The sequence below is a fragment of the Aethalodelphis obliquidens genome, unplaced genomic scaffold, assembly GCF_003676395.1.
Source record: "Aethalodelphis obliquidens isolate GAN/ISIS:26980383/991018 unplaced genomic scaffold, ASM367639v1 scaffold2, whole genome shotgun sequence".
In the NCBI taxonomy this organism is placed as follows: Eukaryota; Metazoa; Chordata; class Mammalia; order Artiodactyla; family Delphinidae; genus Aethalodelphis; species Aethalodelphis obliquidens.
The window spans coordinates 2,934,085-2,950,689 of record NW_020837946.1 but is presented as its reverse complement, the minus strand read 5'-3'; the positions used below and the strand labels follow the sequence as shown (position 1 = coordinate 2,950,689).

At 57.2% G+C, this 16,605-nt stretch overlaps 1 protein-coding gene across 1 annotated transcript in view; it reads left to right on the top strand.

Moving 5' to 3' along the window:
• Nucleotides 1–16,605, top strand: part of RAMP1 (receptor activity modifying protein 1) — a 47,528-nt gene that overhangs the window by 9,669 nt on the left and 21,254 nt on the right. The window contains exon 2 of the mRNA XM_027117202.1: nucleotides 6,649–6,787. Within this exon, the coding sequence (XP_026973003.1) occupies nucleotides 6,649–6,787 (139 nt within the window). The remainder of the gene's footprint in view (nucleotides 1–6,648; nucleotides 6,788–16,605) is intronic.

Sequence of the window (16,605 nt, the reverse complement as noted above, 5' to 3'; positions counted from 1 at the left end):
GCAGACATGGATCATCTATAGCCTTTGGGGCTGCTTTCAGGGTCCCTGGCGTCGAGGTGGCCGCCCTCAGCCTCTCTCCCACGTGGTCTGAGATGAGCATGCCAGGGGTTGCACCCCAGCTCCACCACTCCTGGGCTGTGTGGCTCTGAGCAGGTTACCTAGCCTCTCAGGGCCCCTCTGTCCCCATGTGTAAAATGAGAGAATAATACCTGCCCTGTTTGTTACTTGCAAGGATTTAATAAGCTGATGCCCGTAGAGGGCTTAGGACAGGAGCTGGCCACGTGAACTGCAGCTGTCACCACCTTCGATGGGGCCTTCCCAGCATGTGGCAGTGGGAGGGGAAGTAGCAGGCCTTTTGCAGTTGATGTGTAACCCATCTAGAGCCTGATCTGCATTCTATCCGTTTATACCAACTCGCTTCCAAAGAGAAGACAGACAGTGGCTCTTGACAGACACACAGGCACCTTGAGGCACGAAATATGACCTGGTATCACATTGCACAGTCCCCAGAACCCTCCAGAAGGGGGTGAAATCAACAGAGTATTTAAGCAGGGAGGAGAGAGAAGCATCTCACAAGTTGCTGGCTGAGGACAGGTTGAGGCCCAAACCACTCTGCGCTTTCTAGAAGCCAGAACAGACCGTGAAAGTTAAGAGAGCTGCCCCTGGCCAGGAGTGCGGTGTGCCCCAGCACATCTGCTCCTTCAGTGAGTGTGCCGTCAGCCAGAAGCCTGCTGAGGGCCGGCGCTGGGTGTGCAGGAGACGCAGTCTCCGAGGCCCCTCGGTGGCTAACCAAGGGTTAGAAGACGGCGCGATGCACGGTCAGAGAGGGCTCTGTGCTGAGCAGGGCAGAGGAGGTGATGGTTCACTGGGCCTTGAGGGTTGAGTAGGAGTTTTTACTGGACACACAGAGTTCCTGTTTTTTCATTTTGTCGTTTGGGTTTTTGTTTTCTTTTTCCAGAGTAGACTGAGAAAGGCTGAAGGTAACATGTTCAAACCAAGTTCTGTTTACATCATCCTCTGGGGCATTCAGTGACAGGCCAGGCATGTAGCTGCCTGGGCATTTGGCTCCCAAGTGGCTGTACCCAGGAGAGTCCTGGAAGTGGGTGTTTTTCACCCTGCTGGCCCTAGCTGGGTGAGCAAAAAGTGATTCAGCAAGAACATGCCTAGCAAGGATTTTTCCGATAGCTATTAGGAAAAGGTCTGGACAGAATACAGGGAGAATGTTTTAGAAATTATACTCTTAACCTGTGGAAAACGTAGAAGAGCATAAAGCAGAAAATAAAGGTCATCTGTGATTACACCACTCAGAGGTAACCCACTCGGCATGCCCTTCAGATATACTGTTTTTATTGAGGTGTAACTGACGGAGAATAAACTGAATGTTTAAAGTGTAGCATTTGGAAGGTTCTGGCATAGGTACACACCCACGTGGACCCAAGACCGTGAGCATGTATATCCGTCACCTCCAGAAGTGTCCCGTGCCTTTGTCCCCTCCCCCTCCTGCCCCCTCCCATCACCCCTGCTGGGCCCTGGGGTCAGGCTCGCACTTCCTGTGAGTCGCTAAGGGCCACTCAGTTTGCAAATCCACAGGGAGGGCCACTCGTCTTGAGGTGGGGTTGGTTCTGTGAACACGTCTTCTGGAAGCCAGGCCTGTTTGCCCACCTGGTGTGGGATGTTCCCATTTCACAGAGAAAGAAACTGTGGCCGAGAGGTGGTGAGGCCTCCTCTGGGCCTGGCCTGGGGGTGGGGGTGGGCAGTGTGCTGGGGGCCCTGGAGGCTCACAGGCTCTGAATTCAGCCCCCAGCCGGTCACTCTGACGAGCAGGCCCCCCAGCAGGTGCCCTTCCCTCGGCTCACCTCCCACCAGTCACCCCAGCCCTGGGAGGACCGTGTGAGTCTGCGGCTCCATCTCTGCAAACGTGGGGTGGGACGAGTGGCAGCAGGATGGGGCCGTCCTGCAGACGTGCGGCCACAGGCCAAGGGCACAGGCATGAAACAACACCTATCAGGTCCTCACTTCTGAGCCCTCATCTCTCGTTAGAAAACCCAAATGCCCCAGAGCCCCGAGGTCCCCCGTGGGGAGGCTGCCGCCCCATCTTTCTGGCCCCAGGCACGTGGCCGTAGGGATCTCACTGCCATTTCTCCTCGCGTCGGGGACATTTTCCAGCTGTTTCTCGAGGCGCCGCCAGGCTCGCTGGACTGAACGATGCAGACACCAGGGAAAGTCCTGCCTCGACTCGCTGCTGTCCGCCCGGCAGCCTTGCACTCGGCCTTTTAAAGACATGAGTTATGAATGATTAAATTTGCAGTGACACAGGATTGGAACCCATCTGGCCCCAAACAGCTGGTTTTAAAACTTTGGGCAATTTTATTCCATGTTAAAACCATAACGTTTCCTCTCTTCCCAATGAAAGAAACCACATCAGGCTCTTTTTGTTTTTAAATCTAAGTGTCATTCTCCTCTACTTAAAGATGAAACTGGTTTCCAGATTCACACAGACAGCTTGCCCAGCCGCATCCCAGGTGTAGGAACCACGGCAAAGAGAACAGCGGCTCTGGGCTCCCCCAGGGCAGGAGAGAAAGGGCAGCGGGGTAGGGGTGTCCAGGGAGCAGAGGTCCCGCCCTCGGGAGACAGACAGTGGCTCACAGAGAGGTGGGAGCTGCCGCCCAGGGACCAGCCCAGAGCCAGGCCGGGTCAAGGCCACAGGGCAGGCCCTGCAGCCAGCCCAGGGCAGGGCGGCGCACAGACAGTGCGGGCTAGAGTGTGACCACTGAGGCCGAAGGGCAGGGTGGCCACCCAGGCCCTGAGCCGGCCGGGCGGCGGCAGGGGGCTGCTGGATGTGTGCAGCCCAGAGGAGGGGGCAGCAGGAAGAGGCCGACCCGAGCGTCAGGGAGGGACCCCCTCACAGGGGGGACTGTGGCCTGAGGACACGTCCCTCGGAACCCATTCCAACCAGGCCCTCGGCCTCTGGCCCCCCACCCACCCCCCACACTAACTCTGGGGCTTGTGGGCCCCTGCTTCCCTGACATTCCAGGGACTCGGGAGCCACCCAGCACCCTTAGATCAGATCCCTCCAGCGCTCACATCAGCCCATGGCTTTCTGTCGTGAGCACCCAGTGCCCTGAGATGTGCGTTCATCTTCATTCGCCGTAAACCAGCCCTTGCAGAGCAGAAGGGGAGCCCGCCGCACTTCCTGAACCTCCTTGAGACAGTCCGAGACACCATGCTCCACTCCCACGTAGAATGTCCACTGGTAAACTGGGCGTCACCATCTGGTTCACCTGACAAATATTAACATGCAGAGCCGCTGGGTACCAGGGAGGACATCCGCGTGAGTCAGAAAGAGTGGGCGAGGAGAGGACAGCAAAGCGGTTCTGAGAAAAGAAAGAACCGTCCACCCGCCCTAAACAAGGCACTAGATGTAGAGGTGGGGCGGGGGGTGCTGGGACCTTAGGGAGGAGGACGGGCGACATTTGAGCCTGAGCTTTGCCAGGAAGGGCGGTCCAGGTGGGGAGTGCAGAGCGGATGCCACAAGCAGTGAGGAGCGGGGGACACACGGAGGGGCGACCGACCTTCAGAATGAGGCTGCAGCTCCTCCCTGAGTCTGTGTCTAAGACTTCCTGAGCTCCCTGCGACCCCCGGCGCAGGTGGGCTTTCTCGGGGTGTGCTGAGAGGGCAGGGGTGGGGAGCTGCCCCGTCCCCACGGCTGGCCCTCGGGCGCACGTGCGCACCGTGTGGACCCTGAGGGGGCCACACCTGGGCTGTTGGGAAGCAGCGTGAACTCGGGCTTTCAGAGGCTCCCGCGTCTCCCTCCCCGGCCCCCTGAGCGCCCCGGGGGCCTCACTCCTTCACACCCAGCCGGGCGCCCCTTCCCAGGGTGTCGAGAGCAGGTCAGCCCTGCGCCCGCCCCCCCGTCCTCTCCTGGGGGCTCCTCCGAAGGGCTTTCCCTCTTGCCAGCCTTTCATCTTCCCCGTTCCCCCCCCCCATTACTCCCGGCTTCTCGAGCTAAAACCCCTGGGGGTCCTCCCCATCTGAGCGGCTTCCAGGCCCCCGGCCTGCCTGTCCAGACCTGGGGGACAGTGGGACCCTCCAGGCGGCGGGTGCGGAAGCAGGCACCTCAGCGTGCAGGCAGGTGCAGCCCAAGGCTGCTTCCAGCTCCTGCCACTGGTCTCATCTCCACTTCCATGTGCCGTGGGTTCCCTGCGTTTGCGGTTTTATTTGTAATTAATCACAGAGTTGTACTTTTACTGCTAGGAAATGTCACTTTGTTAGCTTGGCCCCCTTGCCGAGATGTGTCCAGCCTGGAGTCTGTCACTTAAATTAGGTAAATGGGCTCGTTAGCCTCCCACCCCGTCACATGTCGGGGGACGTGGAATCCAGGGACGCGGGGTCGTCACGGGGATCCTGGGGAGGCGTGTGGAGCCCCCGCCATCGCGTCCCCCGGGAGAGCGGAGAGGCCTTGTCGCAGCTCCCTCTGACCACAGCCCTCCCCGACCCCAAGTCTCCGACCCTGCCGGACATGGCGTGCTTGTCACTGGCCACCAGTCCCCGCCGTGCTGAGAACCAGCCGTGCCGGGAGGGGACGGCTCTCGTGCACTTTGGCCCGGCTTCCAGGCGCACAGGCCCTGGCAGGAGGTCAGTGCCCTGCACAGGCTCCGGGGCCCCCCGCCAGCTCCCTCACCTCAGACTCTCGGCGGGGCAGGGACGGAGCATGCTCTTCCTGCCTGTGTGGGGCCCCTGTGCCCGGCCTGCCCTTCACTTCTGTTTAAGGCAGCCCGTCGCTGTTACCTGTAACCAGCACCACTGTCCACCTGCCCCTCTCCCAAGTCCACAGGCTTCCTCTGAGAACCTGTCCTCCCCTCTGCCCCGGCCGGGCCTTCAGCTTCCCGTTCGTCTCTCCGTTCTGCCCACCGTGGGCCGGTCAGAGCCCCGTCTGTGGTGTGTGAACTCCTTCATCTACCCTCCTGTCCACCTGCCCAGCCGCTCAGCCATCCACCCACCCAGCCATTTACCCATCCCCCCACCCGCCTACCTACCCATCCCCCCGCCTCGTCCCCCCACGCAGTAACTCTTGAGCCCCCAGAGTCGCACACTAGAATGGCTCTTCCCAGCCCCCTGCCGTCACCACCCCTCTGGCCACGCCCCACCTTCCTCACCTACCCGCTCCCCGAGATCTGCAGCAGAGGACAGGTCAGGCCTGCTGCCCCACTTCCTGCTTCCGGCCCGAGCCTTGCGGTCTGGGAGTCGGCTGGGTGCAGGCCCCGACGGGGGCAGGGCTGGTTCAGTCTAGTCTACACCGCTTCCAGTGCTCGGACCTTGGGCCTGCTTCTGAGCCCCGAATCCCCAGTTCCCATCTGTAAGGCGATGATCACCATAGGACCCCACCTCAGGGTAGTCGTAAAGAGCTTTGAGCAGCGCCCGAATATTGTAGGGGCTGGAGAACCAGCTCCTCTGCATTTTACTCTGGGAAGACAGAGGTGGAGGGGGAGGAGTCCGAGGGGCCAGGGGCTCCCACCTGAGCGCACACCCCTACCAGGCCCGAGTGCCTCAAGTGACAGCTTGCCGTCCACCCATGTCCCTGAGTCCAAGAATTCCCAGCGCAGCCCCTCCCCCCAGGGATTTGGAAGGGCCTGCCGGCGGGGCGGGGCGGGTGGGTGCCTGCAGGCAGAGGACGCAGCATGGCCTGGGGGCGGGTGGGTGCCCTGCAGGCAGAGCCCAAGCAGGGAATGCAAGGACCCCGACCCCACCCCAAAGAGCAGCAAGAAGGTGGACAGTGGACGTTCAGCCTGAAGAGGGGAGGGGGAGGAGGCCTGGTGGGGGGAGGACCCAGTGGAGAAGCTTCCTCACCTGCCTGGCGTCCACGGGAGCCAGGCTTGGGCTTGGGGGAAATGAGTGAAGTTTGCTTCGTGCAGGGCACTGCTTGGCCGTTTGTAATTTCTGACTGTACCTTCATCAAGGCGGGAGGGTAGAAACATTTCACGTGACAGTGTGTCTGCTTGGTGGTTTCTAATTGGTGAACATCCAGACACAGAGGATGTGAGCTCGGTGCTGGGTGCTGCAGCGCAGCCCACAGGTGCCGCAGGAAGAGGGGCGGGCGGCGGGCTCCAGGACCCTGTGCCTCTGGCCCTCCCTGGGGCGGGCTGATTCCTCCTCACTCCCCGGCAGGGGCCTGGTGGCCTCGCGGGTGATGAACCAGGGTCCCGTCCCAGCAAGCTGTTCTCGCAGCTGCAGTTTCCATGTCAGTGAAGGGCAGGCCTTGGGAACCATGTCGGGAGCGGTGTGAGGATGAAACAGTATGTGAGAGTCAGACTCTGTGCCCCGGACAAGAGGAAGTGCGGTCCCCATTCTGTCGCTGTCGCCCAGGGAGACCTCATCATCAGACCCGCTATTAGCAGGCAGGGCCTTTGCTGGGCCCAGAAACAACTGACGAAGAAATGATCCAGTTGGAGCCTAGACGCCCCCTCCAGGGATCACGGGGACCCCAGGGCATCCTGGTGGCCTCAGAGTCAGACGGGGCTCCCCGGCGGGCCCTGGGCTGGGAGCCCCGATGGATGTGGGCTGTGGACATAAGAGTCCCTGACCCACAGTGGGGGCAGGCGGGCCCGGCGAGGCCGGAGGGTGACAGTCGTCTGGGGGCTGTCGTTGCAGTGAGCCACCTCTTCATGGCCACCGCCTGCCAGGACGCCACCTTCAGCACCCTCCTCCACGAGCTCTGCCTCGCCCAGTTCCAGGTGGACATGGAGGCCGTCGGGAGGCCGCTGTGGTGCGACTGGGGCAAGACCATCGGGTGAGTCCGCGTCTCCGGCGTGGGGGCGTGTCGGGGGCGGGGCCGCGGGGCCGGTGAGAGGGTTTCCCTCAAGGCCGCGGTTGCGGTTCTTCACCAAAGTCCAGGGTGTGGATGCGCCACGGCCTGGGTCTAGGGTGAGGGCGAAGGAGGGCGCCCCTGCCAGGTGAGCGTGGACGGTGGGGTGGAGGAGGCCTGAGCGTGGCGACCTGGGGTCACGGTGGGTGGCGGGCGCCAGCGTGGCAGGCGGCGGGCGGAGGGTTCTGTTTGGTCCTTGTCCGGTCTGGGAGGCCGGGAGCCGGGAGCAAAGGTCTAGCGGCCGGACCGAGTCCCTGTGACAGGAGCCCCCGAGTGCAGGGCTGTACCCGCAGCTTCCCTCCATCCCCGTGGTCCGGCCAGGGCTGTCCTTCCTGCCTGCTCGGGGCTCGGAGCTTCCTGGAACCATGGGCGGCCCAGCTCGAGCTGAGCCCCTTCCCCTTCCTGACTCAGTCCTTCTGCCAAGACGTCCTTCTTCCTGCCCCACAGGGCTCATCCCTGGCCCCTCGGCCGCTCAGCGGGGTCGGCGTCTCTCCCTGCCCAGGCCCCGTCCCCTCCGTCTTCTGGAGCAAAGATCATAACTTGGTGTGTCTGCAGGCGCTATCCCAGGTTGTGTTTCTGCTTCAGCGTTCAGGGCCCGGGAGCATCAGAGGGCTCCAGTGGGCGAGGAAAGGCAAAGAGAAATACCCTTCAGATGCCGAGATCACAGGTGGGCGGCCGACCTACCAGGCGAGCAGGGTCCGCAGAGTGTCTGTGGGTTTCCAACCTGGGCTCCGATGTCCTCTGTACAAAGACCTGCACCTCGGTTTACAGCACAGCGCAGGACACACAGGAGCTGGGCGCGGGGGTGCTGGCTTCCTGCCCCTGCAATTAACATGGAACCCGCACGGCCCTCCAGGGTCTGAGCAGAGGCCGAGCGGGCGCCGGGCCAGGTGGGGTTTCCTCACCCTCCTCCTTCTCCGCTGCCTCTTCCCAGACTTCAGGGTCTCCTTTTCTGAGCTGAGAAATCAGTCATGAGTTAGAAATCAAAGGGGGGCGGGGTTAGAAATCAAAGCGGGGCCGGGGTGGGGGGGGGCAGGATGTTCAAAATCAGCAGAGCCTGTTCTTGAGGCTAATTGGCTTTCTGCCTCCGCTGAGTGATTTGTGTTTAAATTAAAGAGTGCACATTATTATGACGCAGAGAAAACACCACGAGGGTCCCTGGGGAACAACATGCCCCCGCCCCCGACCCCAGCTCTGGGCAAGTGATTTGTGTAGACAGATTCCAAACAGGTGGCCTCGCAGAAGAGGTAACTCAATTGGCAAGTGACGTTCTGAACGAAGCAGTGGTGACGTGTTACTGGAAACGAAGCCACCGCAGACGGTTTCCGACTCCGCTTAGAGTGCAGACAGGAGTCATTATCACCCGGGCCCCAGAGTTTGCCATCATCCGAGCTGAGCCGTGTGGTGATACAGCTGAAAATAGAAGCCGGGGGTGGAGGTGAGGTTGCTAGGAAATGTCTTTATTTAAAAAGAAAATCAAGATAATTGTGGGAGGAAGAAGCAGAAGTCCTCATCCTGAGAGCATCTCAGCAAATCGGCTGGGGCCAGCCAGCCCCGGGGTCTGTGGTCAGCAGAATAACAGCCCCTAGAGGTGACCACATCCTAATCCTGGGACCTGGGAATATGTTACAGTACCCGGTGACGGGGAGGTAAGTTGCAGATGGAACTAAGGCTGCTGACCACGTGCCCCTGAGATGGGGTGATTATGTGGATTATCTGGGTGGGTCCAGCACCATCACAAGGGTCCTTACATTGTCCCAGCTTTGGCAGTTGCAGCACCTTCAAATTGGCTTCTTTTGACACCCCCCGCACCCCGCATCCTTTGGGGGCCGTTCCTTACTTTCTGGCACCATGAGATTCTCCAGGCTCGTTTTGTGCATTTTCTGCCCCAGCCCTGGAATCAGCCATATTTCCAAGGAGCCCCGGTTCCTTTGATTAAAGAATGAGGCTCAAAAGCCAAGATAAATATACACATATATTCCTACCAGGGATTTAGATGTGACCAGTGAGACCACCCAAGCACAAGAAGAAAAATAACACGGGAGAGCCCCCCTTTAACCTTGGGGTAGGGAAAAGCTATATATAACGATACTTATTCCAAGGAACTGGCTTACGATCCTGGGTGTGTCAAGTTCAAATCTGCGGAGCAGGCTGAGGCTGGAGACGCTTGGGCGGAGCCAAGGCTGCAGCCTTGAGGCAGAATTTCTTAACTTGCTCTTAAGGCCTTTCAGCTGGAGGGTGAAGCCCACCCCCCAGGATCAGGGAGGATCTCTCTACTTAAAGCCAGCTAGTTGTAGAGGTGAACCACATCTCAGAACTGCCCCAGCAACACCTGGGTTGGTGTTTGGTTGAGTAACTGGGAACTAAAGCTTGGGCAGGTTGAGGCAGAGAACTGCCCATCACGCTGTCCTCAAGGTAGCTTCCGAGAAGTGTCATTTCCCCCCACCGCATTTCTCCATCCTTTTCACCCCCTTCCCACCCACTCCCTGTGGGTACCAGTCTCATTAGCTTCCGGTTTTTCCTCCTTGTATTCCTTTGTACAAATGGGCAGGTGGACATATTTTTTTCCTTATATCCTCTTCTTTCTTACATGAAGTATTGGGTTGGCCAAAAAGTGCCTTCAGTTTTTAAGTAAAAATAAAAGCCACATTTTTCATTTTCACCAAGAACTGTATTGAACAACGTATTCACCCTTTTGTTCCACTACCTTCTGCCATTTTTCAGGCAACTTCATAATTCCGTCTTCCCAAAACTTTTTATCTTTTTGGACAAAGAACTGTTCCAGGTGCCTTTTACAGTCTTCCAGGGAATTGACATTTTTTCCATTAAGAGAATTTTGTAAAGACTGAAATAAATGGAAATCTGAAGGTGCGACGTGTGGTGAATATGCTGGATGAAGTAGAACTTCCCAGCCAAGCTGTAACAGCTTTTGCCTGGTCATCAAAGAAACATGCGGTCTTGTGTTATCCTGCTGGAAGATTATGCGTTTTCTGTTGACTAATTCCGGATGCTTTTCGTGAGTACTGTGTCCAGTTGGTCTAATTGGGAGCAGTACTTGTTGGAATTAATCGTTTGGTTTTCCAGAAGGAGCTCATAATAGCGGACTCCCTTCCAATTCCACCATATATACAACATCACCTTCTTTGGATGAAGACCGGCCTTTGGTGTGGTTGGTGGTGGTTTATTTCGCTTGCCCCACGATCTCTTCCGTTCCACGTTATTGTATGGTATCCACTTTTCATCGCCCATCACAATTTGTTTTAAAAACAACGTTTTCGTTACATTTAAGCAGAGAATCGCATGCGGAAATACGGTCAAGAAGGTCTTTTTCGCTTAACTTACGTGGAACCCAAACATCAAAGCGATGAACATAACCAAGCTGGTGCAGGTGATTTTCAGCGCTTGATTTGTATATTTCGAGTGTGTCGGCTGTCTCCAGCGTGGTATAACGCTGATTGTTCTCAACAAATGTTTCAATTTGATCGCTATCAACTTCAGTTGGTCTACCCGACCGTGAAGCATTGTCCGGTGAGAAATCTCCAGAACGAAACTTCGCAGACCACTTTTGACACGTTTGATCAGTCACAGCACCTTCTCCATACACTGCACAAATCTCTTTGTGCATTTCAGTCGCATTTTTACCTTTTTTGCCGAAAATGTTGCTGTTTTCTTCCATCTTCAATATTAAAATGGCTACACAAAAATTCACCAATTTGACGTCTTTTTTTAAATGCACGCTGATATGACAGCTGTCACATACAATCTAACACAGTTGTTTCCAATGACGTTAAAGACAACTAAGTGCTACTAGAGCCATCTTACAGAAGAAAAACCGAAAGAACCTTTTGGCCAACCTGATATACTATACTGTACTACAGCTATTCCTATCCTATACTATTCCATAGATTGTCTTCTACTATGCTGTACTGTACTATACTCTAGATAGTCTTTTACTATAGATATTCTTATACTACACTATGCTATCAATACTCTTATGCTGTACTATACCATAATATAGATATTCTTATACTATACTATAGATATCTTTATACCATACTGTACGATAAGATACTATAGATATTCTCATACTATACTATAAATATACTATACTATACTATAGCTATTCTTATACTACACTATAGATATTCTTTTTGCACTTGGGGTTTTCTTTTTTCACTGAGAAGTATATCCTGGACATCAGTCCTTATCAGTGCACAGAGAATGTTCCCATTCATTTTTATAGCTGGATAATATACTCCACCATGCACAGTGTTTCCATCGCTTTCCTGTGAAGAGGCATTTAGGTTTTCCCAGTAGTCTCCAATTTCAGATAGCGTTGAAGTGAATGACCTTGTGCAGATGCATTTTCATGTTGTTGGAGCTGTATCTTCAGGTCAACGGTAAGGGCACACATGGTTTTATTAAGTACTGCCCATGGCTCTCCTGAGGGTGCAGCGGTTTGCACCCCGCCAGCAGTGGAGGGCCCGTTTCCCCAAGCCTCGCCAGCAGACTGTCATCAGACGTTGAACGTTCCCCGTTGGATGAATGAGAACTGGTGTCTGAGTGGAGTGTTAATTTGCAGTCTCCAGTTACAAGTGAATCTGAACATCTTTCCTACGTTTAACGGCCATCCTCAAATCAAGTTGTTTGTTCATGTCTTTTCCCATTTTCTGTCAAGACCATTTCTGGTCCTTTTTCGAGAGTTCTTTGTAAGTCAGAACAGAGAGTAGCCCTTTGTGTGTGATACATGTTAGATATTTTCTCCTAGTTTGTTCGTTGTCTTTCGACTTGTTTTCAGCATTTTTGGGGCCACGTAACTTTTTTTTTAAGTAGTCACATGAGAGTTGATCTTTTATCGCCTCTGGATCTGAGTCATAGTTGGAAAGCCTTTCCCTATACCAAGATTCAAGAGGAATCCAGCCATGTTTTCTTCTCGAGCTCGTGTCTGGCTTCAGTGGAGACATCTAAACCCCTGGTCTACCTGGAGTCAATTGTGGTTTGCGGTGTGAACTATGAAGCAGATTTTGTCTTCTTCCAGATGAGCTGCCCGTTGTCCTGTTTATTCATGAACCCATCTTTGCCCCCAGGGATTGGAGACGCCACTTTGCCCTTTACTAAGTTTCCCTGTGCATTTTGCTCATACTTTTATAAATGGTCCCTTTTCAAGCCTTCCCCATGTTGCATCGACAGCATTAATTTCTCCTCCAGAACCATCAGTGGGTGCTCACTGCCTACTGAACGCTTACTTAGTTGTCAGTTCCCTCCGTCCAAGAAAAGAGTTTATTATTGTAGCTCGCGTTTACTGAGCACCTACTGTGAGCTGGGCATCATGCTAAGCCCTGAACGTTCACTATCTCAGTTAAGTAGGCAGCGACTCAGGAAGAAGCAGAACTGTTGTAATTCCCACTGTATCTGCCCAGGGTCACAGCTAGTAAGGAAGGTCTCTTTGAGTCAAAGTCCCAGCTCTTGACACTCCCCAAGAGCGCTAGGTGGCCGCTTCCTGAACCTCAGGGGGCAGTGTGGGGCTGCTCTCTGTATAAGCGTGGCTCCCCGGGAGGTGGATGCTGGCCTCCAGTGGCCATCTCTGCCCCCGCCAACATCCAGTGGGCCTGGTGAAGTTCATTTGCATTGGATAATGATGCCGAAAGCTTGGCCTCTGTGCACAGGTGCCAAATAGAATCTCGGAGACAGAGTTTTGGGTGAAGTAGAAAAGAATAGCTTTATTGCTTTGCCAGGCAGAGGGGGACACAGCAGGCTCCTGCCCTCAAAAACCGTGTGTCCCAACCTGGGAGGATTTGGTGAGGAGTTTTATAGCAATAGTTCAAGGGTGGGGTTGCTGGTAAGATCAGGGTGTGCGCAGGGCCTGAGCGCCTTTAATCTGGTGTCACGGTAATCTCTTGATGAGCTTCTCTGGTTCCTTTAATCTGGCCTCAGGCGGCTTCTCTGGAATGAAGAATGCCAACATCTTCCATTTGTTGGGGGTGTTAGTTCTGTAAAGAGCTCAAATACACTGTTATATGTGTCCCTTGAGGAGGGACCAGGACCCTGGCCCAAGGCTGCTCTATTGCTTCCTGGCCGCTCCTCCCTTGTCTCTGCATCCCCTCCCTTCCACGATTAGCAACTGTTTGAATCTGTGCTTTAGAACTCAGGGAAGGTCATGGAGGCTGGAGTCTTGTCCCTACAAACAAGAAGCAGGGGACATGGAAAGGCGTCCGTGCCCAGGAGCCCCACAGGGTCCTGCTCGGCTTCAATACCAAGCCTGGTGCTCGAGCCAAGGGCAGACTTTCCAGGATCTCCTGGAACAGTGGAGGTCTGGGGGGTCTTGGGGGTGGACAAACTTGTCCAAAGTATTGGGTGGAAGGAGAACGGAAGAGGGACCCAGAGAGAAGGCTAGGCGTAGTGAGGGTGTAAGCAGGAGGGCCATCGCCATGACCAGAGCGCAGTGACCAGCGGGAGAGCAGGGACCCAAGGTGGGGACCAGCAGGCAGAGAGCCGGACAGCGGCGGTGGCTCAGGGCGTTCTCCTGGAGCCGGGGGGCCACAAGCCAGGTGGGCGTCTGGCAAAGGGCACGCCTTTGTTGGGAAGGACGCCTGTCCAAGCCAAGTGCAGCGAAGGCCTGTGGGTGAGGCAAAGGCCACAGCCCAGCAAGCAGTACTGGGCCGTTGTTGGGGTCTGGGGTTCAGGGCCAGGCTGCAGCTGAGGGTGGGAAGCCCCTAGAGCAAGCGCAGCTAGGGCCAGAGCTGCCTGGTGCCTGCCCCCTGACGTCAGTGCGGCTCTGCTCTGTCAGAGGGAACCTTCTGGGCTCTCCCGAAATCAGAAAAGACTCCAGTTCAAAACAGCTGCAAGTCAGAGGAGATCACCTTTGCACTAAGTGACATAGATGAACGCGAGCCAGTCTTGCATAGAACGCACACTCCAGAACACTTGGGGATAAAGCCCGCCATGGGTACATCGGGGCCTGCCCCTGCCGGCCGGCTCTCACGGTGCTGTGCATCGCTGCTCACGGATAGGAATTTCTCGAGGGAGAGCAGAGGGCTGATGACTTGTTCTAACAAGAGGACAGTGGACATTCTTGAGTGACCTGCCCTGGCATGTGGACCTGCTTCGTTTTTGCGTTTCAAGGTTTGCAACAGTTAGAGCTCACCCTGGGACCATAGCTGTGCAGCAAGATTCTGTGTTTGAGCCAATGCAGGCCCCTCTCTCCATCAGCCCTGGACCGGGACCCCTGGCTCCTCCGTCGTGAGAATGGCTCAGGGGTTACTCCTGAGTCCTTCCGTGTGAGGATGCTTTGGGGGGCCTCAGATTCCGCAGGTGTCTGACCCATCCCCACTCTGGGTCCCTGTAGGGCCAGTGAGCCCAGCAGGGCAGGCTCCCCACTGTGCGCCAGGCCAAGTCCACCGTGTCCCAGAGGTCAGCTCGTTAAAGTACAGCCCTGGTTCACTAACGGAAATTTAACATAATTTAACATATTAACTGGGAACGTAATCTAATTGGGGAAGCTATAGAGGACTTGGGGAAATGTGTCATCAGAAACTCTCATTTCCAGAGACCTTCCTGTTGGTGTTGTTTGGGGAGGGAGAGGAATCTGGAACGTGCAGAACTCAACCAGGAAAGGGCTGGTTTTAAAGTGACTGCATATCGATTTTCTCCCCCAGACAAGAAATGCCGGGTGGATTTAGGAGACCAGGGGGCAGCCCTGCTCCCCCACTTCCTGCACAGCTTCAGGCTCTAAGGTGTCACCTGGGCTGGGGAAGTATCCAAGGAGGTCAGAGGTGGCCCAGGGGCACGGGGCACCGCCTTCCGAGACTGGTCATCAGAGAGCCCACCTTCACCTTCATCCCAGTCTCTCTGCCCCAAAGCCTCCATGTCTGTAAACCCTGACCGTGTCCGCCTCAGCGCACGTCAGCTTCGGGGTCCAAGGGACCCGGGTCCCCGTGGCCTGCTCCCGGGAACCCCTCCCTGCCACGCTGGCCCCATGCTGGGCCATGAGAGTCCTCCAGCCTGGCGCGAGCCGCGGCCCAGCGATGAGTCTGGGTCTCTGGCCTGCGAGTGGAGGAACAGCCCAGTGAGTTAAGTGAAGGACCCAGAGCAGTGCAGAAGGCTTGCAGACCTGCTGCTGCAGCCGTGGGTTGCAGGCCTAGCCCCCCAGTTCCAGGCGCCTGTTGGTTTAGGCCTGGTGCGCTGACCCACCGCGGGGTCTTTCCTGGGCCTGCCGTGATCCCCGGCCTGCTGTTGGAACAAAGGGCCTTCTTTGTGTGTCCCGTGAAAAGGGTCAAGTCAGGAAGTTCTTCCGGCTCAGCAGCAGCGTTGGAACAGCTGCTTTGGTTTTGGTCCCAATGGGAACTGAGAGCGGGCATCTTCCTTAACCACGGAGGTCTCTCTGGGGCAGCGGCCGTCACCCTCCTGGGGTTCCTGCTGTGCTCGGCCCATCCCGCCCGGGGCTCAGGGAGGCCCACGCCCAGGGTGCTGGGCAAGCCTCTCACCGGAGCCCTGCAGGATGCCTGGCGTGGAGGTCAGCCCACCTGCGCGCCCCTCACAGCCGGGAGCGTTCGGATCTGGGCCCCGGGCCCTCATCAAGGATCTGCCCTGATACTCACCCGTGCTCGGGCCACATGCTCGTCGGGACGACCTGGCACAGACGCCCCTCCCACACCCTCTGCCCACCTGCGTGCCGGGGACCCTCCAGGTGTCCCGCAGCACAGCCGCCCCCTCAAGCCCAGGAGTGCGGACAGCTGGCGGCCGATCTTGGACCTCTGGGGGCCTTCGGGGAGGGACCATGCCAGGAACACCCCCCAGCTCACCCTGAGAAGCCAAGCCGGCTCTGCTCAGGCCTCAGTCCCGTCCCCTGGCCCGGCCTCAGCTGGGGCTCCTGCCCTCGGGGAAGAGGTGGAGACACGGCTTTCCAGAAGGGGGGGGGCGTGGTCATGCAGGCGGCTGAGGACGGGGCCGCGGGCCTCCCCAGCTCTTCCCCGGCCCTTTGCTGCTTCATTTCACCTCCCGCTGGCTCTTCGGGTGTGTGGAGACGCCGCTACCTGCTGCTGCCTGTGGGCCGTGGGGCGGGAGACCCCGGGCTCCCCGCAGCCACCCCGGGTGCGTCAGGCCCCGGCTGTGACAAGGAGGCAGCACGTGCTCAGGCTTGCTGGGCGGGCAGAAGAAAGGGGCGCCCTTTGCCCCGCACTCTCCAAGGCGGCTTCCTGAAGCCTGCACCCAGATGGCATCGTGACAGAGCCTTCGGGAATGCCAGCTCACGGGGGAGGAGTGCGCTGTGCGCCCTGAGACCCTGCGGCGCCAACACGGGCCTGTCTGTTGCTGGTGGGCCGGAGACTCTCAGGAGGCCTGCCAGGCCCCTCCGCCCTGGCCGGGGAGCTCAGCCCCAGCTGGCCTGGGGGACGGATCCAGGGCTGGGACGATGGGACCGATGTCAGGGGCGAGGCATGCTGGAGAAGGCAGGCAAGCGCCGTCTGGGGCTTCGAGCACCCCGAGCTGGGCTCCTGGAGATGGGGGTGAGCGGCAGGAGGGTCTCAGGAAGCTCCCAGACGATGCGCCTGCGGGCCCACAACCGAGGAGCTCGAAGCTGGGGAGGAGGGCCCGGCCCTCACCGTCCACGCCTGGGGCTGCCCCGTCGACCTCAGCTTCCCTTCTTCTCCACTGCTCCCCTGAGAGGGGACGAACGCATGTCCCCAGATGCGAGGCTAACTGACCGCTGGGCCCTGGCACCCGGCCTGCTGTGACGTCTTTTTCCA